General features: G+C 32.6%; 1 protein-coding gene across 1 annotated transcript; it reads left to right on the top strand.

The window, feature by feature from the left end:
- The first annotated feature begins 3015 nt into the window (after window positions 1-3015).
- Window positions 3016-23445, top strand: LOC124354715 (vacuolar protein sorting-associated protein 26B-like). Its single transcript, XM_046805412.1, has 7 exons — window positions 3016-3104; window positions 8598-8739; window positions 10490-10722; window positions 13799-13963; window positions 15028-15134; window positions 16892-17103; window positions 19137-23445. The coding sequence occupies exons 1-7, from the start codon at window positions 3016-3018 to the stop codon at window positions 19329-19331; spliced, it is 1143 nt and encodes a 380-aa protein (XP_046661368.1). The 3' UTR covers window positions 19332-23445.
- Window positions 23446-26438: the final 2993 nt, after the last annotated feature.

Genomic DNA, 26438 nt, shown 5'->3' with positions numbered 1-26438 from the left:
CTGGAATTGGTATATTAGTTCAAAAGCACAGACTAGCGAACTTTAATCTAGCACAGTTCTTGACAACTGCTTCAAAGGGAGTCTTCGGTGTCAAATTCTGGTTTTAGGTTTTAGGACATTTTCTTAAGTAAACTTACCTTATCACTGAAATCTAAAACAACTTTGAATATAGTAATTATTCCTACTACTATTAGAAATTAATCATATTAGAATGTACTCACTAAAAATATATACAACATTTAATACATTAACAGTACTTAAAAATGTAAATTATTGTATAAGTAGGAAAGTCTGACCATTATCTGTGAAAAAATGTAGTAATAAACATCTAACATTTGAATACCTGAATACTAGGCTTAAAAATGGTTTTTATTTCTTATGTAGATGACTTTTGATCAATTCATGTAACTGCAGCAAAAAAATCAAATCAAATCAAATCAAATCAAATCTTATTTATTGCATCGACAATTCTTACATTGTATGGCAAACGTCATGGTTTTTTTAAATTTCTTGACATTCATATAACAATACACACTCATACATACAGTTTCACAGTTACGCCTCTTTCATACATCGCCAATGCAACCCACTTAGTACAACGGAGTCAGTTTTCTAATTGGGCGGTCCTCCCAGTCGAATGCCAAAAACTCACCTGCATTATAGAATGCTTGTGACACCAAGAAGCGTTTAAGGCGAGTCTTTAACGCCTTGGGCGTTGGAGTATCTTTAATTGAATTGGGCAGTCTGTTGAGAAAATGACACACCCGCCTGCGAGGGCAGGCGTTTCATAAACCACCGTTCTGTGTCTCCCAGTTCGGTAGTTTGCTCTACCACGTGTCTCATACATGTGTATGTCTTGGCCTCTGGTTAAGGCGCATTTACTCGCACAAAAACAAAGTTGTTTCCAAAATGTAGAGGCACGGCAGAGTCAACAGCTGCAATTTCTTGAAGGATTCCCTGCACGACTCTATAAATTTGATTTTGGCAATTATTCGAATTGCTTTTTTTTGGAGTCTGAATGCTCTTTGAAACTGTGTGTTTGCGCAAGCTCCCCAAAGGACCACTCCGTAGGCCAGATGGGGGTAAATCAGTCCATAATACGCCGTAATCAGTACCTGACTCGGGCAGTATTTGGCTAAAGATCTCAGAACAAAAATACCTGAGCAGACTTTGGCGCAAACATAGTCAATATGCTCATTCCAAGTCAGCCCTTGGTCAAGGTGCATTCCTAGGAATTTTGAAGAGCTGACTTCTTCCAGTGTGGAGTCATCTAGCAAAATAGCAGGCCCACACTGGTTGCCCGCAGTGCGCAAGGCTATATTCAAAACGTTGGTTTTTGAAGGGTTTGTTTGTAAGATTGAGGCTAGTGGAAGTATTGGACACTGTTGTTGACGTCAACAAAAGCCTGTTGTTCCAAAACTTCACTTGATATTGCATTGAAAAAGAGAGTCGTATCATCGGCAAACTGCACTAATTTGCATGCAGAAGCGATGATTTTACATCGTTGACGTAAAGCAGGAAAAGCACAGGACTGAGGATGGATCCCTGAGGGACTCCGTAACTCAGATTCTATTTTTTTGGACGACTTACTAGATATCTGGACAAACCTGGGATCTGTGAGTTAGAAAACGAGCTAAGCCATTTAAGAGGCAAACCTCGAATACCGTGAGACTCAAGTTTGTCAAGCAGTGTACCGTGGTCAACGCAGTCGAATGCTTTGGACAGGTCTAAGAACACACCCATTGTGTGGTTACGACATTCAATCCCCTCTACAATCATATCGACAAGACTCACGACTGCGTCTGTTGTCGATTTGCTCTTCCTGAATCCAAATTGTTCACTGGAGAGCTGATTGTGTTCGTCCAAAAACTGAAGCATTCTATATAAGAAAAAGCTTTTCAAAAATTTTGCTCAGAACTGGCAAGATTGAGACAGGCCGATAATTGGTGATTGAAGCTGGGTCGTCTTTCTTGAAAATTGGGACAACTGTAGCAATTTTCAGGAGAGAGGGGAACACTCCTGTTTGGAATGAATAGTTTACCAATTGAGTTAAAGGTCTCACTAAATGCTGTGCAGCATTTTTTTATGAGCCATGGAGACATTAGATTGAGGTCATTCGATTTTTTGGCTGGAGCTGCTGAATAATTCGATGAAGCTCATCCTCAATTACAGGAGCCAACGCCATTGACGTTCTGGGGCTCTGTCTTCGCGAGGGGCATACTTGAGGTTCAGATGGCCGAGGACCCCGCCCACCAGCAACGGATGCGAAAAAGCCGTTGAACTGGTTGGCAATCTCTGTTTCATCCTCCACAAGCCTATCCCCAATTTTAATTTTGATTTGTTTGTGAGCTTTTGTTTTATTGTCAATGATGCCCCAGATTGTTTTTGAAACGTTTTTGGAAGAGAGAATTGATTTTGAGACATCATATGCTTTGGCTGCTTGGATCACTTTCCTGTATATTTTTTTGTAATTCTTGAAAAAAATTTTGAATTGTTCGTTTGGAGTGTTTTTTGTAAATTTCAGAAAAGAATTTTAGTTTCTCTCTAGAAACCAAGATACTGCTGTGATCCAGTTGTTTTTTTTATTTTTTTCGCAAACATTGATCGTTTTTTGTAGGGCAGCATATGTTAATGTGGAAATTTAGAGTGTCGTTAAACAATTTAAATTGCTGCTCTACGGGTTGAAATGAATTTAGAAAAATCCCATCTTTCTTTAGAAAGGGATTTGTTGAGGTGAGCAATGTTTTCTGGCCTTAGGTCTCTTACTGTTTGCTTAATTTTGGGCTCCCTTTTTAATTGTACGCCACTAATGACGGCTTCTTGGGCCGTAGTGGTCAGAAATAGCTGTATTCACTACAGACACTGCGACACTTGGGTGGTTGGTTATGATGTTGTCGATAGCCGATTGTGTTTGTAGCCTTTTGTCACCTGCTTCTCGTTCCGGCCACCCGGACGGAGTTTTGGACTAGCATAACTCCAAGTCAAAATGACCTAAGTAAAGTCGATCCAATCGACATGTGTGGAATGTTGTTGGAGGTGTATGAGTTCCAACGCGTCAATGTTGAAGATCCCCCACATGAACGAGCAAATTTCTTTGACCGTTGGTTAGTACAGGGCCATGTTCAATAATTTTTCGAATTTAGAAAAAATATATTCTCTTCATTACCACTAGGAGACCTGTTAAATTCCGTGATACACAAGTAAATTTAATTTGATTGGTGGTTGTTTGAAGTATTAGATTCCAGAACTGCTTCAATAAGTCTTTTTTCGGTTTGATTGTTGGTATCGGAATAAGGTTGTAGATAACACAATTTTAGTTTAAGAAAAATAGCATTGTAATAGAAAACAAATATTAATTGTATAAAATTCAAATAATTTTTCTAATATATTATATATTAAACCAATAGTCATTATTCATGTCAAGAAGGTTTTGGAAATTTCAGGTTTAACAACTCGATATTAAATATTTGTAATAAAGGGACATCCCAAGATTCAATTAACAAACAAGGATACTTTTAATGTTGTATGTTGTTATTAAGGCCTAGCTGTCAAACTGCAGTGATTATTTTATTCCAAAATCAAAAAAACCCAATTTAAACCTTTAACAAGCAGTACCTCAGTTTGCAGCACCAAAAAGCTTCATCTCCAATCGTAGAAGATCTAAATCTTCATAACAACCTTTTGGTCAATTGCTTCACCTTATTGCTTTGATCTCCAACTTTGGCTGAGTTTTCTTTTTTAGGACTTGCAATTGCAGACTGGAAATGATGAAACTGGGGGGTGCCTCTTTTATTATTGGCCGAATAAAACCCCCGAACTTTGTATATCTTAAAATTGGAAAAAATACGACTTAAAGTGCAAATGGGACTACAAAAAATAAAATGCATCATGTACACCAATGTTACTATGTGAGATAAAATAACGACACCCAAAATGAATAAATTTATCAACATTACAAACCATACATTGTCTTACTAAAAGCAAAAGCTCCCGGCAAACGAATCCAAAATACTGAATCTTGCTACAGTTCTGAAATGTCTACATAGAATCCATTTGGCTTTATAGACAATGTTCTATATGAACTATTGAATTATAACACTGTAAATTAAATTGTATAAAAATAGAATTAAAAAATCTTTAATAACAAGCGTTGGGAGGTGGGTTGGGGGAATGTTGGTGAAGGTGATACAATTGCAAAATTAAAACAATACATACCACTGGGCCCACTTTAATAACCAACCTCATAAAATCCCTAAATTCCCCTTATATCCATTAGTTTTTTTTTCTAAAATGGTGGGGGGGGGGGGGGGTGGGGGGGGGGGGGGGTGGGGGGGGGGGGGGGTGGGGGGGGGGGGGGGTGGGGGGGGGGGGGGGTGGGGGGGGGGGGGGGTAGATAATTTGGTGCAATTACTGGGTAATCTTCTGTTTGTTTCATATTTTAATATGATGTTCAAGTAGTCCTAAGAAAGTAAGAAACATGAAAATTAATTGTCAGAAAGCTATCATTAAAATTGCTGAGTGATAAGAAGGTTCAGAGTCCATGTGTTATCACAAGCTTGAGGGAAACAGTCAAATTAGTCCTGTGCATGAAGTTTAATAAATATGGAGATTTTATAAGAGTATAAAATTTCTCCTTCTCGTGTTTAATTAATCGATGCAACAACCATTGAGATGGGAGCGATAATCTGCTTTGAGCTTTAAATTTAAGTACTATCTCGAGCATTGTTTTACTTTTTGTGCTGGCAATGGGAGTGGTGCTAAAGACACTACTAAAGTTTGCATTGATGGCAAGAGGTATTTATAGTAGGCATTTACTCATGCCAAATCATTCATTCAACACGATCTGATCATGAGTACTAACCAAATATAAATTCCCTGGCCGCCGTTGCTGACTTCGGTGCCAATCACTATATACAACCGCAGTTTTAGATATATCTAAAAATTAAGCTTAAATAACATAAACACAAATCCCTGGGCAAGATTCAAAAAGTGATGTGGCACATAGATAATTAATTTTCTTATTGCCCTGAATGTTAACAATGGCTTTCTGGCATTCAATGTTCTTGTTTCTTACTTTTTGAGGACTGTCTGATCATACTAAAATATGAAAAAAATAGAAGTTGTCAAAAGTTGCTTAGAATTACCATATCATATTGTACATGATTACTTTTGAACATAATCACCATTTAAATAGAAGTATATGTCATACTACGGTATAAACTTTCCAATACCATGTTCTTAGAACTTTGCCGCCAGTGACTTGAGTTAGGTTTCTGCAGTGTTTGGGATTATGTTTGTTCCTCCACAGTAGCCTCCTGCATTTATTGTGGTTCCTGACTGAGAATTTTACAAGAAGAACAATTTTGTTTTCTCAAAACACATTAGCCATAATCTTGTTTGTTTAAAGTTATTTTTAAATATTTTTGGGTTCAATTTAGCAACTTTGAATGTATTCGTTGTTTTGACTGAGTTTTATTTCTGGGGTCCCATACAGATGCCATGTCTCATCTCTTAACACTATATTTTTCAAAACAATCTATCAGCTTCGTAATAGAAATGATAGTGCTGCAGCCATTGGTTGATTGGTCAGACATCAAAAAGTTTCTTGTAGCCTAGGTGTTCCATTATGACAGTGTAGAGGGCTAATTTTTAAATGTTAAGAAACGTATCCGACAACTCGCTAATGCTAAACCTCTGATGAATTTGTTTCATTGAATTTTCAATTAACAGCCATTCAAGCAAAAGTTTGCTCAGTATTCATTTGGGTGATGAAGCTGTTTTCTCAGAATGCTCCGTAAAATTTCTTGGCTTTATTATTGACTGCAATTTGTCTTTCCATCTCCATATAGAGCATGTATGTAGGAAGCTGAGTCAGGGTATTTTTGTGCCCAGAAATCTGGCTCGTTTCGCATCAACTGAAATTCTTACTGCTACTTATTATGGCATCATCTATCCATTCATATCTTACGGGGTTTCCATTTGGGGTTCTGAAAGCACCAAAACTAAGTCTGTGTTTAGGCTTCAAAAGAAAGCTTTAAGAATAATTTGTCATGTCCCATCCAGAACCTCATGTGCTAACCTTTTTTCCTCCAACAAACTTTTAACTTTTTCCTTCCATTTATATTCTGGAAACCTTATCATTTCTTCATAAAAAACTTTCACCTTTTTAATAGATTTTTTCCGACACACATGTATGGAACAAGAAGTAAACCCAGATGCATTATGAATATCCCGCCACACTCCACCTCATTTTTTGAAAATCATTTAAAATATTCAGCAGTAATTCTTTTTAACAGTCTTCCATTAAGCTTAAGATTAGTCCCAAGATTACACAGTTTTTAGAAAAAAATTGAAATGGTTGTTGATCGAGAAGGCTTACTATTCTGTTAAGGACTTTTTAGCTGATAAGATAGTGTAAACTTGAAAAAGTAAAATTATTTTATTGAGAGACATTATTATATTTTGTTATGATTTGTTGACTTGGCATATACATTGTTAACTCTGTCTACATGCTGAATAAAGAATTTGAATTTGAAGCCTTCTGCGTCAGACTTGCGTACTTGGACTCCATCGTCATGAACATCAACTCATCCATCTTTTAAGTTTTCTACACCAGTCATGCAGTATGATTGAAAAGAAATATATTTTATGATTATTTTTTGGAAAAAGTTTAGACAGCCAGATGCTGGCAAATTAAACATGTATTTTACTGATGTTCGGAAAACTGGATACTGGCAGTTTATGCGTATATTGCCGACATCTGAATAACCGGATGTTGGCAGTCAAAATTTTAAATGTTTTCATAATACTGAGACTTTTCTTCAAACAGCATTTTAAATAATAAAAAATAATATCTAATTTCTGAAAAGATTTATTGAATATTTTACCTTATGAAGAGGTTAATGAGCTCAGGTTTACATACATGAGCCTTAACGTTAGTCCTGATCTATCTTAGAATCTATTTATTATGGGTTGTAGAGTCCAAGCCTACGTTTGACAAACCCAACTGTATCTTAGATCTGGTCTAACCTAGACCGTGTCTAACTTAGACCATGGTCACAGCCTACTGGAAACACCAGACCTGCCAAGTTTTCTATGTTTGGTAGGACAGAGAGCAGCATTTCTCTACGTTTTAAATAGTTTTTAGGGAAGAGATGTCAACTCTCTATATTACTCAAAAACTGTTAAGTAAAAACTGGCTATATAATATTCACTGTAGGGTAAGTTCAAACAATTGTGAAAAGAATGTAATGTGGATTAAGTACCACCCCAAGTAAAGTAAAATCAAGACTAGGTTATTTTCAATATGTGGCAGTATTATGTTCCAGGTTTAGTTGTTTATTTCAAAGATTTACCCTCCTTTTACAGATATTAGTTGTGGACGTCCCCAGTTTTTACAGCCTTCAGTAGGTTACATAATCCATTTCTAATTTATTCTCAAAATGAAATAAAATTTGGAGAGGTTAACCTTTTCTACTCCAGCCTTGTTTTCCATGGACTTGCTAAATAGTGCTTGGAGAAAAGGCATGTAATGTAGAGTTGAGAAATAATAGGCTACATAGTTTTTCTTATTTTTGAAGATAATTTTGAATTCTTTTTTAAATTTTTTTATAAAAAGTGTGCTTTTAAATAGAACAATTAAAAGTAATTGCAAAATATAAATAAATAAATATACAAGCACACGTTACAAATATTTTATAGAAGTGTAGCTCTCCTAAAAAAATGCAAATTTTCGAACACATACAAAATACGTGAAGAATTTAATTTAATCAACTTGAATAACTTTGTTAGATATTTTTACTAACAGTAAATCATTATAGCTTCAACTACTGAAGCTTGAATGCAACTAACTAAATAAGAGAGATATCATAGCTATTGTGGTGAACGTTCAATTTATAGAAAAACCCCATAGGCCCCTGTAGTTTTACTGATTGTGTACTTGGGTTATGAGCAGAAATTTCTGAGTACACTTAGTACATTATTTAGGCACGTGGAAGGGAAAATTTAAAACATATACAGGGAGAGTCAGCTAAGGTGTCCCTAAACATATAATAGGAGAACAATTAGAGCTACAGAGAACAACAAAGAAAAAAATGCAAGGTTCCTTAAATCACATAAAGGAAATCTGTTTAAACTATAGGTGTGCCAAACTGGAAGTCGCAGATTCAAATGTTAAAATTTTCTAATGTAAACCTATGATATATGGTTTTGAAATATATATTTTATTGTTTCAGAATGATGGACCAAAACATAATACTTAAAGTTTTATATAAAACCTAGTAATTAAACTAAAATTGTAAAAATATAAAATTCTTAGTGTGTAATAAATTATCTTTAAAATGATGTAATATGAGCATAACCACTAAAATTCACTAATGCTTTTTAAGCATTTTTTATAGATTTTTTTTATGATTCTCAAGAAGTGAAAATGTGTTAATGACATGTTTATTATTTGTACATATATGTAATAATAAACAGAATTATTAAAGTATTATTAAAAGTAGACTTTTAAGTCACCTAAATGTGTGTAAATTATTGTATTGTTTGAAGTTTGTTTCCAAAATAATTCACCTGCAATTGTTCTTAATATTTTAGAGTTTCTTTGGATTCGGTCAGAGTGCAGAAATCACTGTTGTACTGGATGGAGCTGATACTAGGAAGCAAGCTGACATTAAGACTGAAGATGGAAAGAAAGAAAGGCATCTACTTTACTATGATGGTGAAAGTGTGTCAGGAAAGGTAAGAACTTGATTTTCTTTAGAAAGTGTTGAACTATTCTAGTTGTATACCCAAGTAGAAACACAGTTGTAATCAATTTTGGAGAATTGTGCACTTGAAATTAATACTGCCTTGTTCTCACAAGATATAAAATAACTTATATAGTTTTACTCGGTTGTTTTATTTCTTACTTAATTTAGGTATTTGCACAAGACATTGACCCTAAAGTTGGAAAAAATAATATTGAAGAGATGGAATCTTTTTACGAGTCATTCAATGAAAAGAATTTACTAAAAATATAAATATAGCTATACAATTAATTCAAACACTAAGGTAGAGGAGGGTGCCTTTCAAAACTCTGGGAAACCTTTTTTGATTTTAATAAATTGTTATTGATAGTAACAACCAAGATAATGTTCATCTTTATACTCTTTCATATAAAAAAATATAAACAAATAGTATAAAAACTGTAAAAATTGGGAATAATAATATTTTCTTTACACCTGCATCTTGTTCTAATGTACTCCATTAAGAGGTAGACAAGGGTGAATTAGACAACATTTAATATTTCAAATTCACAAAAACTATTTTAACTTATACCTTAAAGATTGGCACACCAAGTCACGTTACAAATTGTGTTGGTGAAATTTTAGTTTCAACTGCAATTTTTTTAAATTTTGCATACGGTTCTTTCACCTGTTTTCATATTTAACTCGTTATCAATTAAAGTAGGTACATTTCCAGTTATATTTATGGGGCTATTAAAGAGGTATTTATTTCCAATTATAATCATGTTTGGACCACTCAGATGAATCCCAGGTCCTTCTTTGAAAAACTCCATCTCCAAAAAGCTCTCCATTCGATCTCTAGACTTTCTCAGGGTTGGCACAGTCACTATCAAAATAATGTGCAGATTTCAGCTTTAAGATACAATTAATTTTTACAAATAATAAAAGTTTCTTTTCCTTTTGGTTGTATTTTTGCAGTTTTCATAAATTATAAATATTCTTTTGTATTATAATTTGTATTATAATTATAAATATTCTAATGTACCCCTCAAGTTATAGTTGCGTAAATGTGTTTTTTCTCAGTTATTTAGGTAGATTATTTAATAAGGATAGTAACTGAAAGACAGGGTGACAACATAACAGAGAGCAAAGTTCACAGGTAGAAAGTGTTAGGGCTTGGACAGCCAGTCCCCACACACTACAGTGTGCTCACAATAATTTGATTTAAGTATTGCTACTGTGTGTTTTGTTTTATCATGTACGTATTGTGCATATATTTTAAATTTTATTTGATGACGTCATGAAGATTCAATATTTTTTTGATGATGGTCACATTGTAATTGAATCCGGTCTACATAGTCATTGACAGAATGATAAGAAAACCATTTTTATTTTTTAAATCAGTTCAGAAGGCTCATTCTTCTCTGTATGGTTTATCTGTTTAGTTTTCGTAATCTTGAAATTGTGCTAACTATTTTAAAGTATTTCCATCCAGATTTTTAAGAAAGAATTGTTGCTTGTTATGTTTGAATTATTTCATCTCTACAAGTATCATTAATCTATTTGCATAAAAATACACACAATAATAATTTTCTAATTTAAAAATAAATATTTCCTGTTCCAAATTTACTATTTCTCTACTATAAATTCAACTTGACATAGCTTTGTGCGTGTATTTTAAAATGAGGATACAAGTATATTCTAACAAAATAATAATAAAACTATGTGATTGAATGTTCATTAAATAGTTTCTGTTTTTCCAGGTGAACATCTCTCTGAAAAAGCCTGGTAGTAAATTGGAGCATCAGGGTATAAAAATTGAGTTCATTGGTCAGATTGAACTATACTACGACAGAGGAAACCATCATGAGTTTACATCATTGGTGAAGGAACTTGCTCGGCCAGGAGAACTCTTCCAGAACACAACCTACAACTTCGAGTTCTTAAATGTGGAGAAACTATTTGAATCATATACTGGATCAAATGTTCGGTTGAGGTAAAATGTTCTTTCACTTCTGAACATATTTTGTATCACATAATGTTGTCTTTTAAATCCATATTATCAAAAACATGGTAATTATTTGTCTCAAGAATAACAAGTTTTAAATATTCTTGTTCACTTTTCCTATGCTTAGAAGAAATTGTAATCAATCAATGATTTAAATAAATAAAACATGAGGTAGTCCATCAGAAAAAATGCAAATATTGTAAAAACACACATATCTCTCTCTCTCTCTCTCTCTCTATATATATATATATATATATATATATATATATATATTGAAGAGTGCAAATTATATTTCTGTCTAAAAGTATTTATTTTTGAAGATAACTTTTGTCAGCTTGATCATCTCATTCTTGATTTTTTTTTCCACTTTTCAGAGCAGAGTATAGTAATCTATGGGCTGACATTACAATATTGTGTTGGATAAATAATAGGATAACCTTTTATGATAATAATGAAAGTTTGAATGTCTTGAAAAGCAACATTTTTCTAAACAGCGTAACGGTTGTGTGATTCTCAATTTGCAGAAGTTTTTATGCTGACTAACTAGATTGTGAACACTAGCTTTGATTTGGAAATAACGGATGATTTTCCAAAATCTCCTATTACACACACTGCTGTACATTATTTGTACATATTTAATCTAAAATACATATCTGCATTAGTTGTGTGATAGGATACAAATCCTTCAGGAAATAATATGCTGCAGTACCTCAAACAGTGAATTAACTTGTATTCCATATATACGAGGGCTATTCAGAAAGTTGATTACATTTTGCGCTGTGGCCGCTAGGGGTGGGAATAGGGCGGCCATCTTGGTGTTAGGACTTCACACCGCTCAGTGGCTATCCAGCCGTGCTAGCGGGAAGTTCGTGTTGTAACGCATCTAATCACAGTGCCTGTTTGAAATGTCTGCCGCAATTGAAAATCCCGTCAATTGTGAGGTGCGCGCAGTAATTAGGTTTTTTACTGCCAAAAACTGTAAGCCTATAGAAATCTATCGGCAGTTGTGTGAAGTTTATGGGAACAACATTATCACTGAAGGTGAAGTGCGACAATGGGTCATTAAGTTTAAAAATGGCCCAACAAATGTTCATGACGAAGAGTGAAGTGGAAGACCCAGCATAGTGACTGACGAACTTGTTGAGAAAGTTGACGCAAAGGTCCGAGAAAATCGACGGTTAACCATAATGGAACTCTCGCTTAGTTTCCCTCAAATTTCACGAACTTTGTTATACGAAATCGTCACTGATAAGCTTGGCTTCCACAAGTTTTGTGCAAGATGGGTACCGAAAATCCTGACCGACGTCCACAAAAACCAGCGCATGGCTGCAGCGTTAACAATTTTGGATGCTTACTACAAAGAGGGTGAATCATTACTCGATCGCATCGTAACTGGCGATGAAACATGGGTGAAACATGTTAACTGCGAGACCAAATTGCAGTCAATGAAGTGGGGACACACAAGTTCCCCTCACAAACCAAGAAAATGTTTGCAAACGATGTCGGCAAGAAAGGTTATGGCGACCGTTTTTTTTGGGACAAGAAAGGTGTAATTCTTGTTGATTTCCTGGAACGAGGCACTACAATCAACTCAGAAAGGTATTGCCAAACGTTAAACAACCTCAGAAGAGCGATCCAAAACAAGCGTAGGGGAAAGTTAAGCTCGAAAATTCTGTTGATTCACGATAACGCTCGACCTCATACGGCAAATCGCACACGTGAAGTTCTCGAATCATTCCAGTGGGAGTTGTTTCCTCATCCACCATACAGCCCGGATCTTGCACCAAGTGACTACCACTTGTTCCCAACAATGAAGAAGTGGCTGGCAACGCAGCGCTTTGACGACGACGCAGAGCTGCAGCAAGAAGTGACAAACTGGTTGAAGACACAGGTGGCAGAATTTTATGAGAAAGGCATTGTCAAGCTCATCCATCGATATGATAAGTGCCTAAATTTGAATGGCGACTCTGTTGAAAAGTAGTATTTAAGTGTGGCTTTCAAATGTATATAATAAAAATGTTTTCCTACACTTTGTTAATTTTTAATTCCAAAACGTAAGCTACTTTCCGAATAGCCCTCGTATATCTTCAGATATATAAATATATATGAGTATCATCAGAGCCACCAAGAGTATGTCAAATAGTGAGGCACTCTACTGATTAGCTAATTAATTTGCACATACATTTTTCTTGTAGACCGAGACTGTTTAGCCTGATTGAAGAATATAATTCATTTTTTAATGTATTGAGTTCATTGTGTTGATTTTGCTGTGCCGCCAAACAGAGCGTCAAAGCAGCGGGTAACTGCTAGAAGTACAGATATTAGAGACAGTATAGTCTAACCTTTACTTTACATTTAAAGACTGTTTTCAAACTAAAATTAATTAGTTGTCTTTTGACAAAAGTAAGGTTCTCAGAGCTGTGATTTTCTTGATCAGAAAAGAGGCAAGCAAATTCAGCAGTGAGACAAAATATACCAACACTAAAGTAAATTACAATGACCATAAATATAAACTTTTTAACGTATTTTCTTGATTGTGGCAAGAAGGCAAACTCAACATTAGTGTCGGAAATATAATTAACTCGAACCAGAAGTACTCTGGTAGGTGCAAAACGAAATTGCGTGCGAGCCACGGGTAACTGCTCGTACTTATTATAAGTATTAAAAATTCATACTAATATGTTTTTTGCAAATAGATGACATATATTCTGGTAGCATATTTTATAGTATACAATATTTTTTTTAAAACAGGTATAGTATATTATAATTTGTGGTTCCTAAAATATAGCAATTTCCCTGAAATTCTGTAAATCCCATCAAAATACCACAGTATTTCTGATTTACTTCTTGTAACATAGACGGGTCTCTAGAGGATTTTCTGCTAACAGGTAAATAATTTAGGAAAATATCTAGAATATTTGTAATTTTATGAATTTGTTTAGTACAAAACTTTTTTCTGAAATAGGCCTAGCATCCTTCAGTAGTACTGGATGGAAAATCTCCGGCGTTCTTGGAAATGATCTTTAACTTTGGCCTGGCAATGATTTCTAACCATTGTTTACAGGTACCTGCTACGTGTGACCATTGTGCGACGGTTGTCTGATATTATCAAAGAAGTGGACTTAGCAGTGCACACTCTCTCCTCATACCCGGACATGAACAATAGTATTAAGATGGAAGTGGGGATTGAAGACTGCCTGCACATCGAATTCGAATACAACAAGTGCAAGTAAGCAAACATCACGTCATTCAAGGATAGAAGATAAAAATAATATAGTTTTATCATTAACAAGTGTTTTTTATTCTTAACTTGGTGTATGACGTGATTGTTTTACGTTACCTTATAACAGAGATCTGAGTTTTTTCAGTGTGCTAACCTCATACTATGTTATTGTTACAGTAGAAGTTATTTTTGAAACACAGTTGTTTTTAATATGTAAACTTGACAGTATTACTACATTCAGATATTGTGCAATAAAAATTAAATAAAATGTGTAAGTTTTAATTTAGTTTTCCGTATGATAAAACCATTGTTCACCACAGTGATTAAAAGTGTCTTTATCCGATTAGTCGTATTTCCAACCTTGGCTTTGCCTCGTTCGTAAAACACAATTGTGAAACACTTTTGCTCCTAGTAATGAAAACTCTTATTTTTTATTATTATTGATAATAGGTTATTGAATTTCAATATGATTGGTGGCATTAAAACAGCAAAAGAGTCTGAAAAATTTTATTTTTTGAGGTTGTCAAAATTCTTTTAAATGCTATGATTTCTCACTGAAATTTTGCATGTTAGCTTCTTCCTTCACTTGGGTTTTATACATATTTATAGCATGTAGTCTGTATGAAACAACATATGTATTTAATCAGATTTATTTAACAGAATAAAGAAAATATCCATTTTTATATCTGAATTTATGTGACATGTAAAATAGTAAATTGAATATAGTAATAAAGGTTAATACCACATATAGAATAAACAAATTACTTGAAAGGTTATTTATTGGAAAGCACATTATACAATTTCAGAATGTTTTTCCGAGATAAAAACTAATGTTGCTTTTGAATGTTGCATTACACAAATCCCATTTTGTCAGCCACCACAGGTTTTACCTTCTTCTTAAAAATATTTGTTACAGTAGGAATTTTTTATTTTGTAACTTTTGGTTAATTTTTTTGATTATAAAGTGTATTGCTATTTCAATGTGAAATGTGTATGTCTAAAGCTTTTATTATGTATAGCAGCAGCCAATTTTTATACCATTTACAATTGAGGATAAATATCTGTTGCAGATATCACCTGAAAGATGTCATTGTTGGTAAAATATACTTCTTATTAGTTCGGATAAAGATCAAACACATGGAGATAGCTATTATCAAGAGAGAAACAACTGGGTCAGGTAAACACTCATTTTATTTTAAATTTGTATAAAAAGCTTGTGTTCAAAATAATACTTATTGAGTGTAGTAATCCACTGTTATTATTAACATTTAGTACGGTTAGTAGATGTACAATCCTCTACAACTGTCTTGAGAATTTAAACTAGCCATGATTCGCAATGCACACTTAAGCAAAACTAGCATTCGCTGGAGGTTGGTGATGGGATAACACTCCTCCCCCCCAAATAGCTATTCCATAGGGAATATGTGTTTCAGATAGCGCAAAGTAAGCTATACTAGTAGCTTATAGAGTGCTAATGAGTTTGAGACTCTTTAAAAAAGAAATACTCTACTTACTGAGTTTTGAATACAATACATCTAAATGTTGATTCCATGAGAGACAACTGTCAATTGTTACATCCAAATATTTTGTAGAAATAACTCATTCCAGATATCATTGTAAAGATACATCATCTTGATGTCTTCACCATATAATGCTTTTTGTTTTGGATGCCTAAAAGACCAAATTATTGTTGAGGCAATATTGCTGAGGTCTATTTATTGATGTGTATGTGCCAATTTCCAGTGTCTGAAATGATAAGATAACGAGGACTGTGTCATCCTCATATGATACTAGATAGCAACACTCTCCTAAGTGCTCTTGAATGTCTTGAATAAAAAGTACTAACAGTTCTGACCCCAAAACAGATCCTCGAGGAATACTTCTTTTAATCTCCATAGGCTTTAGATTATCTAACTTTAATACCTCCTTCAGAAACTTCTTTGATCTCTACAACATTATTTTTTCACTTCAAGTAGCTTTGAAACCACTTTAGTGCTCTCCCCTAGATGCCTAAAGAGCTAAGTTTTGATAGTATTAATCTGTGATCAGGACATCAAAGCTTTGTTCAGGTCTAGGAACTGCAGACAGTCTTTTCTTTCTCAAGGTTGTCTATGAGGTGTTCGACCGTATCTGCAAGGGCATTAGTGTATCTTATCTTATAGATGTAAAACATGTTGCCTCTCAGGTAAATTGTGATTTATTTACAGAAGCTGTATGGTACATGTCAGTATAATTCTTTCTATAATTTTTGACCCTGTAGGGTTTAAAGGGATAGGCCTGAAATTCTGTACTTAGTTTTTATTACCATGTTTGTGCAATGGGTAAACTTAAGAGTTTTTAAGTTCTTTAGTAAATATACCTTAAGGTAGGGATTTATTTATAATACTAACAATTGGTACAGGAACTTTATTTCTGCAGAACTTTAATATTTTAGAATTGATTTCATCTACTTCAGTTGATGTTTTGGGTATCTTTGAAAAAAATACTTTCAGTACCTCTTGGTGTTACTATTTGAAAACTCATTGAGTACTTGTATCATATCACTCTCTTGGCTGTTCACTGAAGTTCTGTGAGAATTGTTATTGATCAAAGTATCTTCAACTATTGTTACAAAAAGCTTAAACAAATATTCTGAGATTTATTTTATATCATGAGCTGCAGTACTGTTGATGTTCAACTGTCAGACTATCTCTGAGTCCTTTGATTTCCTTTCATTATTGATAATCTCTCATCAGCGATATCTGAATATTTATTATTAGTTGTTATCGTGTGCTGTCTTATAGCTAAGTATTGTAAAATAACATAAAGTGTATTGTATAAAACCTGTAAAGCAAAAGTATTATAGTTTTTTAAGTTTGAATAAAACAAGGTGTAATTAAGTGCTCTATTGATTTTCTACTGAATACGCTTACATTGACCTGTAAAATGTTGTAGGGCCTCATACATTCACGGAGAACGAAACAATCGCCAAATACGAGATAATGGACGGAGCACCAGTGCGTGGGGAGAGCATTCCAATACGAGTGTTTCTGGCAGGATACGATTTGACACCAACAATGCGGGACATTAACAAGAAGTTCTCAGTCAAATACTTTCTTAATTTGGTGCTAATGGATGAGGAAGATCGTCGCTATTTCAAGCAGCAGGTGATTTTTCTGATCTGATTGTAATAGTAATATGTCCGCTTTAAATTAATAGTTTACTATAGCTCTCTACTCATAACTGAGAGTCAAACATTTTTCATCATCTAGAATATTGAGTGGTGAAATCCAGAATGTTCTTATTTCGAGTTAAAAAAAATGTATTGCTGATTAAATTTTAAATCCTAGCTTTTTTGGCCTCCGTTTGATAAAAATAAAATCTTTATCAAAACAATTTTTGCCATTCTTAAAACAGACTGCCCAATAACACATTTCTACTTTCATTTGATAGATTATAAAATTGGAGATTCCAGAACATATGCATTTAATCTGCAAAAATACTGGCATATATTTGTTTTACTTATAAAAGTGTATTTTAAACTTAAAATGCTTGAAAACAAATTTTAAACCCCATCTATCAATAATAAAAAAGTATTAAGGTATAGCATACATATATATATATATATATATATATATATATATATATATATATATATATGTTGTAGAGAATGTATTTATACAGCTACACAAACTAACTACAAGGTAAACAAAAAAAAGAACTAGTGATAGTATGTTTGTTTACAAGCTAACTTGCAGACATCCTATAGAAGCAGCTTATGTGCGATAATGCATCAACATAGTCATAGTAATTACAAATTGCAATTGTAAATGTTGAATTTAGCTCCAGCTTCATCTTTCTCTTACGTGCAGTATGCAGCATCTGATATCTGATGCTGTTGCAGACTTGACTCCTGAAATCTGGAGTCATGTTTGTCTGAAGGGATCCAAAAATAGTCGGTGGCGAAGAATGAAGACATTCAAAACGAACCCCCGCATCAGTTTCTACATCAGAGACACCCAAAACAAAATTCAGCATCATAGTGTGCTCAATTGTGCACCTTATGAGACAATTAGAATACCTCTTCACCTAGATTGCACTATTTTTTTAGTCTAGGTGTCTGATTTTGAAACAATGGAGGGAAGGGAGTTCATTTTGAGCATCTTTATTCTTCGCCACTGATTATTTTTGGATCCCTTCAGACAAACATGACTCCAGATTTCAGGAGTAAAGCCTGCAATAGCATCAGATTCCAGATGCTGCACGTAAGAGGAAGGTGAACTGGAGCTAAATTCATCATTTACATCGAATCAGCCCTTCACACCATAGCTGCTTTAGATGTGAAATTCCAATTATTTACAAAACAACCGTACTTTGTGAATTTGGTTATCTATGCCTTTTCATACGCACAGTACAACAGACAGGCGTTAAAAAAAAAAAACATTGGCATTACTAATGTGCATAATGTCAAACTTCAACTCAAATATTTACAAAAATACAATAATTTATTACTTTGATTTTAGATATACATATAAAATATACAGTTTTTCATAGTTTAAGAATGACGAAAATACGATAGATAGCTTCTGTGTGTACTGTTGAACAGCTCATGCTATTTTGTCGCTGTGGCAACTAAAATGTTAATTACAGATTGATATCTACTTATATTTGGTTTAATTTTTATGTAGTTGTTGATATGTTTAACAAATTTTAGAAATTAGGGATTTGTACCAAAAAATTTAGAAATTTAAAAAAGTTTGTGTTGCAAAAATTAAAAACAATCAAGAAATAATTTTTACTGTGACTATTATTCTGTTAGCATTGCTCAAAACCTATATAATGGGAATTTTGCACTGAAATCATGGAATAATGTAAGAAATTTAAAGTTTGTCTTTCACAGTTTTGGTGGTCTGAATCCCCCAAAAATTTAAAAAACAAAGATTAAAATTGTATCCAGTAGTATTTTTTTAAGCTAGAACTTGAGGTCTTAAAGTTCATTAATTACCTGGTGGAAGATTACTGAACCTTTTTTAGGGTGTTTTTTACCTCCTAAACCACCAAGGCCCTCTCCGAAATAAATTTCTTTATACACCACTGTAGCCAAATGTGGTTTGAAACATTGCCTTAATCAGGTATTGGAATACATTTTTAATTTACTGAACAAAACTGATAGGCTGACAAACTTTATGTAACACAACAGGAAATCACACTGTGGCGGAAAGGCGAGAAAGCGTACAAAGCAGGTCATGCGCCGTCCCCTCATGTGCCGTCACATCTCGTCTCTGGAGAAGGAGGCCCGCGCGGCTCCGAACCTATCGTGCAGTCTCCACCATCCACTGCTCCGATCGAGGACATGAAGAGAGAGGATGAGACTCCACCGCCGCAAGAAGAATAGCCTCTGCCATCCCGAACTTACGCCCCCCTCTAGTCAGGTACACTTACATTAAGTCTGCTGATGCGTGTTTAACTTTTTATCTGTGATGGTGTTGAGATGAAATTAAATAATTGTGGCTGTACAAACGTTTAAGGTAATTTTTTACCTTCTTAGAGGTTTTAAAGTCCAAACTTATTTGTTAAGAGTTTAATACAATAGTTCAAATTAAAATGTATAGAGGTCACTTGTTACCCTGTAGGAGTTAGATAACCATAGTTAATTTTGTTCAATAATTGGTTATTGAAATCTGGCTTTTGCCTTGCCTTCTTTACCGATCAGAACCACATTTCATTTTTGATTGGTATGGCAAAACCTTTAGCAATCATTTTGAAAAAAGGAAATTATGTTGAAAAGTCCTTAAAAATGCCCTTAAATTTGGTGCTATAATATTTATTTTTTTATTATTTATTGAAGGCATTATATCAGTATAAAACACATGTATTGCCAGTATTGTTAATATTTTTTAAATTATGACTTGGTTAAGTTTCTGATTTTTAAAATTTTTAAGCATTGTGCTAATCAGTTTTATAAGAAAATGTCTTATATTATTATAAATTTAGCCAGAAATAGTAAATTTATTTGTCATGGAATTGTTAAAATATTGAGTACTATATGACTAACAAATAACGTAATTATTGGTTTTAGAAGAGATTAATATTTGTTATTGTTTTAAGATCCACACTGTGTGAATCAGAAGAGAGGAGAGGAGTGGGGGTTAAAATTATGATTTTTATTGGCATTTTCAGGAAATTTTAGTTATTATTTGAAATCAGTTAAGGCAAAATGTGCTACTGGCACTGCCAGTTTATACACCCTAACCGTACTGATGTCAGTCGACTAGCTTACTTTTGGGGTATTGGTAGATTCCTGCCGGTTATGATAGGCTATCGTGCACAGGATGTTGCACGTTTTCCTATATATAAAATCACTCCTTTCTCCAAAATTCTATTTCTGTAGGCTATTTTTAGAAGTGAAATTTCATAATCATATATTTCCAGTAGGCAATGCTGTAATATTTTCGTATCGTAACAAACATAAATGATCCCATTTAAAAACAAATGAAATAAATAAAATCTATCGATTAGTCAGATGGGCTGTTGAATAAAATTGATATTTTACTGGTAAAATTAAAAATATATAAATTAATAGCAAATTATTTATTTCTGCTTACAAAACTAATTTTAATTATACGTTTAAAAGACAAGATGTAATTATTTAATAGTGGCCGTATGCATGAAAACGTGTGGCATAAAAGAGACACAAGAAATTAAAATATAGGGAGACAAATCTTAACATATTTAATTATTTACATGTATTAGTCTCTCTAAAACAAAATGTTTTGTAATGATTAACTTATAAGATTTAGGTATTTAATGTAAATGTATGAAATTTTATGGTATTAAAATTTGAAAAAATGTTTACAATACTATTAGTAAAAGTAACTTTTTTAATTGCCGAAAAATATGTAACAATTAGTTCTAGTTTTGTTTATTTTTTGTAGACAATTAAATTTCCCAGATTAGATTATGACTGTGATGAAGGCAGACTTAATGTATAGAGTACTAACGCACACAACTCTTGGGGGATGTGCTGTAGAATTAATATTGTTAATATTGATATCATTGTAATATTCTGTTGTTTACTATTAAGAAATAGGGAGGAATTATGTCGCAGCCTTTATTTACATGCAACATGTTTTCAGTAATAATAACCTGTTATATAAATTATTTCACTATATTTTAGATTTAAAAAGCTGTATATTCACGTTACTGTTTACTTTTAATCTAAACATGTTGAATATTAAAATATTTATTTTCTGATAATGTTGTGTTTAAATTTATATGTTCTCCTATAAATTAATTAGTAAAATAATTTACTTAGTACGATAATTACCATATTTTATATAATAAAAATTTATATGTTTTACAGTGTTGTAGTTTTTGTATATTTTTGCTCACAAATTATTTGTAAAATAAATTTAAGGCGTGAAAAATGCCATTTTGTATGTAACAGCTCTTGTTTGTGATTGTAAGCGTATATTGTTATTTTTAGTGTTTATGGACGGACTTTTTAGTTTTAATACATTTTGAATATCTTTAATAAAGCTGCTATATTGGTTTGGTGGTTTTTATACATTAGAACTTTCAATATTAAAGTTGTAAACTGATATTAAACATTAGTAAAAAACCTGTGGAATCTCAATCACGTATTTTTTTGTATTCTGTCAGAGGTTATCAAAATTATCACAATTTAATTGATTTAAAATCGTCAAATTAATAAGCATAATTCTGTTTTTGAGTAAACTGCTCCCATGCTTTCCTTTAGTGTTGCATCATATGTATTTGAAAACAATCAGATTTGGTCTAAAAAATATTTTTTGTGATAAAACTGAAGATGTTAGAAGCTGTTACACCAATAATAGACTGATGTAGGAAATTCAGAAACTTTATTTAAAATTAAAACAGTTTTTAGTTGTTATGATTTGCTCAGTGATTTAGTGTTAATTAAATTTAATGGATTCTTAATAAAAACACTAATATAGAATTCACAGTATAAATTTAAAAAATATGTTATGGTTACTATTATAATGAGTTCAGCTCCCAGTGAAACCAACTTACCGTATTGCAGCGATAAACATCACTCTATAACGGCAGGTATTCTTATACTCTGCCAAAAATCAATGTTTTACAAAACATGTGAAATATCATGGTTGATTGTTCGTACACACTACTACACTACTACGTAGTACTCACTATTAATTCTGTTCTCACCCACAAAACTAAAAAAAGGTATTAAAACCTTAGCTTCATTTGGCATAAAATAACTTTAGCCCAAACACATTTTCAGTGTAAAATTAAAAAAATTTGTGAAGATTGAGAATAACTGTAGTTCTGTTGATTTATACTACCCATTTTTGCTTTGTGTTTGGTATAAAAATAATAGGGAAGTAGAAATTCTTTCACTAATTTTTTGCCAATTAGAGGTAAAACACTATGTTTATAAATGTTTAGTTCAATTAGCAAAATTCTAATCTTCATATGTCAAAAGTAAAGGATGAGATTAACAATAAAAGCCAACAAACCATATCAGTTTCATTTCAATATTAATTTCTTAAGATTCCTACATTCATTTTTGAGATGTCTGGTCGGACATTTTATCTCTTATAACTGTTATATGTTACTCGTATATATTTGAAAAAAGAAGCAATAATGAATGTGTACCGCCGTCACAAACTCTGTAACTGACTACCCAACTTGGATTGGCAGAGTTTAATATTTTTCTAAAATGTTTTTAAATTAGTTAATTTGTAATAGCCTATTTGTTATTAACACCTGATTTACACAAATAAAATTAATGTGTCAAATGGAGTGAATGATTTGTTTAGTTGTATGCATAAATACATTGAGGTATTTGAAACTTAAATACAATTTTAGTTCTTGTTAATTTTATATTTTTAATGTAAATTATTATACACCAAAACTTTTCTTGGTGATAAACATTTCTATCAAAATGTACAATAATGTATGAATGTATTCTTCAAAGGAAGTATTTAATGAATTCAAAAACACTATTTAAAAATGTTATTATTTTCTGAAATGTATTATCAACATCAAAATATTTCATGAATATTTAGTTTGTTTATATTTGTTGGATAATAATTTTACAATAATCATTACTCAAACGTGGTTTTATTGTATTTTTATTTCCTGCATTTAAAATCTATTGCTATCCTGTCTTTTTTCATATAAATAGTTCATAGTTAAATACAATACTTTTTTTATAATAAAATGTGTGTATTATTATTTTTGATTTGTTGCATTCCTTACTAAATATATATTATTTATTGTGTAATTTTTTTATCAGATAAGTTTTTAAATGCCATTATGCATATTAGAATAATAGTGCATTATATCAGAAGAGACCAACGAAGGGGGTTGCCTCTTCCTAATCAAAGCTCCTATCCTGTGTAAAATATTGTATATATTGTATTCAATTTAAAATTTACCAGTCTGTCTGTATGTAGATCTAAGATTATACTGTACTGAATGACAGATTATATTTCTTTGTAACATTTTGTTGTTTTTTTTATTTTTGTGTCAAAACCTTCCCCTTTTCTGCTTTAAGCCGTGGTCTTTATCAAGGAATCGTTTCGTGATGAGTAAAGTGCCAACTAACTATATTTTTAACTTATTTTTCATCAGAATGTTTTAAAATATGAACCAAATCAATGAGAAAAGTTATAAATGTGTGTGAAAAAAAATGTTAAGTTGATGAAGTAAACATATTACACAATATTTTTAAGGAGAGGCCGATCCCCTTGTAAGACTTATTCTGGCCGTCCTCAAGGGGTAATGGCTTATGCAAGGTTCTTATCAAACAGAATAAGGGCGAGATATACAGTAAAAAAGTGCTATTGTCAAAGACAAGATTTTAACCTGGGCTATCTCTAACTTGGATCCGAAGTCTGACGCCCTTGAAAGCTCGGCCATCGGCCCACCAAAAAGAAAATTAATAACATTATTGATTTATTATGTTAACTTTAGTCTTACTTTTAGACATTATATCTTCCACCAATCTTAGGTTGAGTGTTGACTTGTGATTGCTTTAAGCTTTGTGCAACCTGTCCTTTGTGTAATGTCTTTGACCAATCAGATATCGTACAAGGCCTTGTATAACGTCTAATGTCATTGGTGTGCACAGCTGATCGTTCTCTGCTTTGTGTTTCTGTTTTGTATTCAAGTGGTAATTGTTTATAGTGGTAGTGTGTAATTAGTGCTTCAACAATCACTTGGAAAGAATGTCGAGGTTGAAACAACTCAAGTTTACATTGGTGTTGTAGATTAATAAATTAATTATACTTTGGAATAAATTATAATAGGACACCACCTCATTTATTACAGCATCTACTTAGAACTCTGAACGGAGAAACAATTCCTAGCCGAGCCAGAGTGTCTTAACCAGTCATAAGGCAGAATAATGTTAAAACGATAATATGGAAGTTTTATTATTTTACTGACCACCTGGTAACCATTCATAAAAATAACAAGTAAAACATTTCACTCAGTATCTATTTTTACCAACATTATGGAGTTGATCTTAGTCTATTGTTAACCAATGAGGGGATACCATAAACAACATTGTAGGCCTCACAGAATCATTGTAGCTCTTTCTGATAAAAATTAACAAATTATAGGTTATGTACTCAACTTCGACTCGCTGGGCCTCCCATTTCACTAGTGTTAGCCAATTTGGGGGTAAAAGTTACCAGTTAATTAATTGAATTCGGATATAAGGTTTGTCAGGAAGTTAAATATAGATTGTAGTGTGTTTACGTCCTTAATTTAACAAAAGTTTTATCGCTTAACCATTTGAGATACGAAAGAGTGACTAGTCTTTTTTGAATTCTTTCATTAATAAATCACTACCCTCTTCATTTGTTTTGAATGTACATGAATGAATGTAACCAATGTTGAATTACTAGAAACATTATGTGTCAATCCTCGAAAAATTTACAAGTGTTGTAGATGTAGATTTTTTATTGATAAACAATAACAAGATGGAGATCCTCATTTTCAGCTAGCAAGGAGCTTCAGTCCAGCGCTAATTCACAGGTGTTAAAAGTTATCAGGTAATTAGTTGAACTCGGAGATGAGGTTTGCCAGGAAGTTAAAAATAGTCTGTAGTGTGTTGACATTTCTGGATTTAACCCTTTCCGGGCCAGGCGGCAATATATTGCCGCCACAGATCGCGTCTGAAAAGTGCCAGGCGGCAAATATATTGCCGTCGTGTGATATACGCGAAAAGCGCCAGGCGGCAATATATTGCCGCCTTGACATTCGTCGTTTTCTTAAATAAATACGACGTCAAATGATTAAAGTTTTTATGTTTTTTTATTCCCTGGTATATTTGTAGATAATTAATATGAATATCAATTTTTTTATTTTGGAGGTCTATGCATTTTTTATTTCGTAATTGTCCACGTGACATTATCAGCTGACTCGATCTATTGTTGTTAATTCTTTATATGCTTTAGTGTAATCGTACTATTGTATGCTGGATTCTCCTTTATTATTTTATTTTGTGGTTGTAAATATTAGTACTGTTAGTAGTTAACGTGCTTAGCTATTGTGTGTAGTAGTTACAATGACTGACAATTTGCGATCTCACGGGAGTAAAATTGTAAGTAGCATATTTGTAAATAAAAAAAGTGTAAATAAAATTTCAAATAAAATTGTGTAAATATTTCTTGGTAAATAGTGTTTTTAACTGTATTGAAAATGTTTATGGATCCTACAATCATCTGTTTACCGGTACATCCATAATGTAAATATTTATTTTAAGTTTTCTTGCAGTGTAAGAGTCAGTTGCTGTATCACTTGTTGCGAAGTGCAATTATGCGTAATTTATACAAAATGTGTCATGAAAAATTTATTTATGAGAGAAATAACACAAAATTTTTGTATGGTTGTTCCTTTATAAATGTACAATATAATAAAATAGCTTCCATGGTAAAATTATTTTTCTTTTTTAATTATTTACAAAAAAATAAAAAAAAAAATAAAAATTTTTTAATGTAATCTAATTAAAACACTATTTTTTTTTTTAATTTTAAATTACTTAAAAACTACATCTACATATTTCTTGTTGATAGTATATATCTATACGAGTAATTTGGTGCAACTTTTAGGTCATTCTCTAATTGTTATGAAAAGTTATAAATTTTAATCTTAGAGACTGCAAAATCGCCAATTTTAGCCTGGCACTTTTTTAGACTAGTCAGAGGGGATATGATATGTGAAAAAAATTTTGCAACATCTCATATTTGGTCCTGGCCCTGAAAGGGTTAACAAAAGTTTTGACTTAGAAGGCATTTTGTTGCTAACCGATTAAGACTCTTATTTTTGGTTTGAAATTTAACTTTCTCATTACAAAATCACTATTCTCTTGATTTGTTTTGTATTTAACCAATGAAGAGATACCAGAATGTGGCTGCCTTTACAAAATCATTGGTCTAGGCCTTGTTTCTTCTGATAAAAAATGACAAGATGTAGGTCAGGAATATCTGGT

The sequence above is a fragment of the Homalodisca vitripennis genome, chromosome 1 (genome assembly GCF_021130785.1).
Source record: "Homalodisca vitripennis isolate AUS2020 chromosome 1, UT_GWSS_2.1, whole genome shotgun sequence".
Lineage (NCBI taxonomy): Eukaryota > Metazoa > Arthropoda > Insecta > Hemiptera > Cicadellidae > Homalodisca > Homalodisca vitripennis.
Note: the sequence above shows the minus strand (reverse complement) of the source record. Positions and strands in the feature narration are given on the sequence as shown.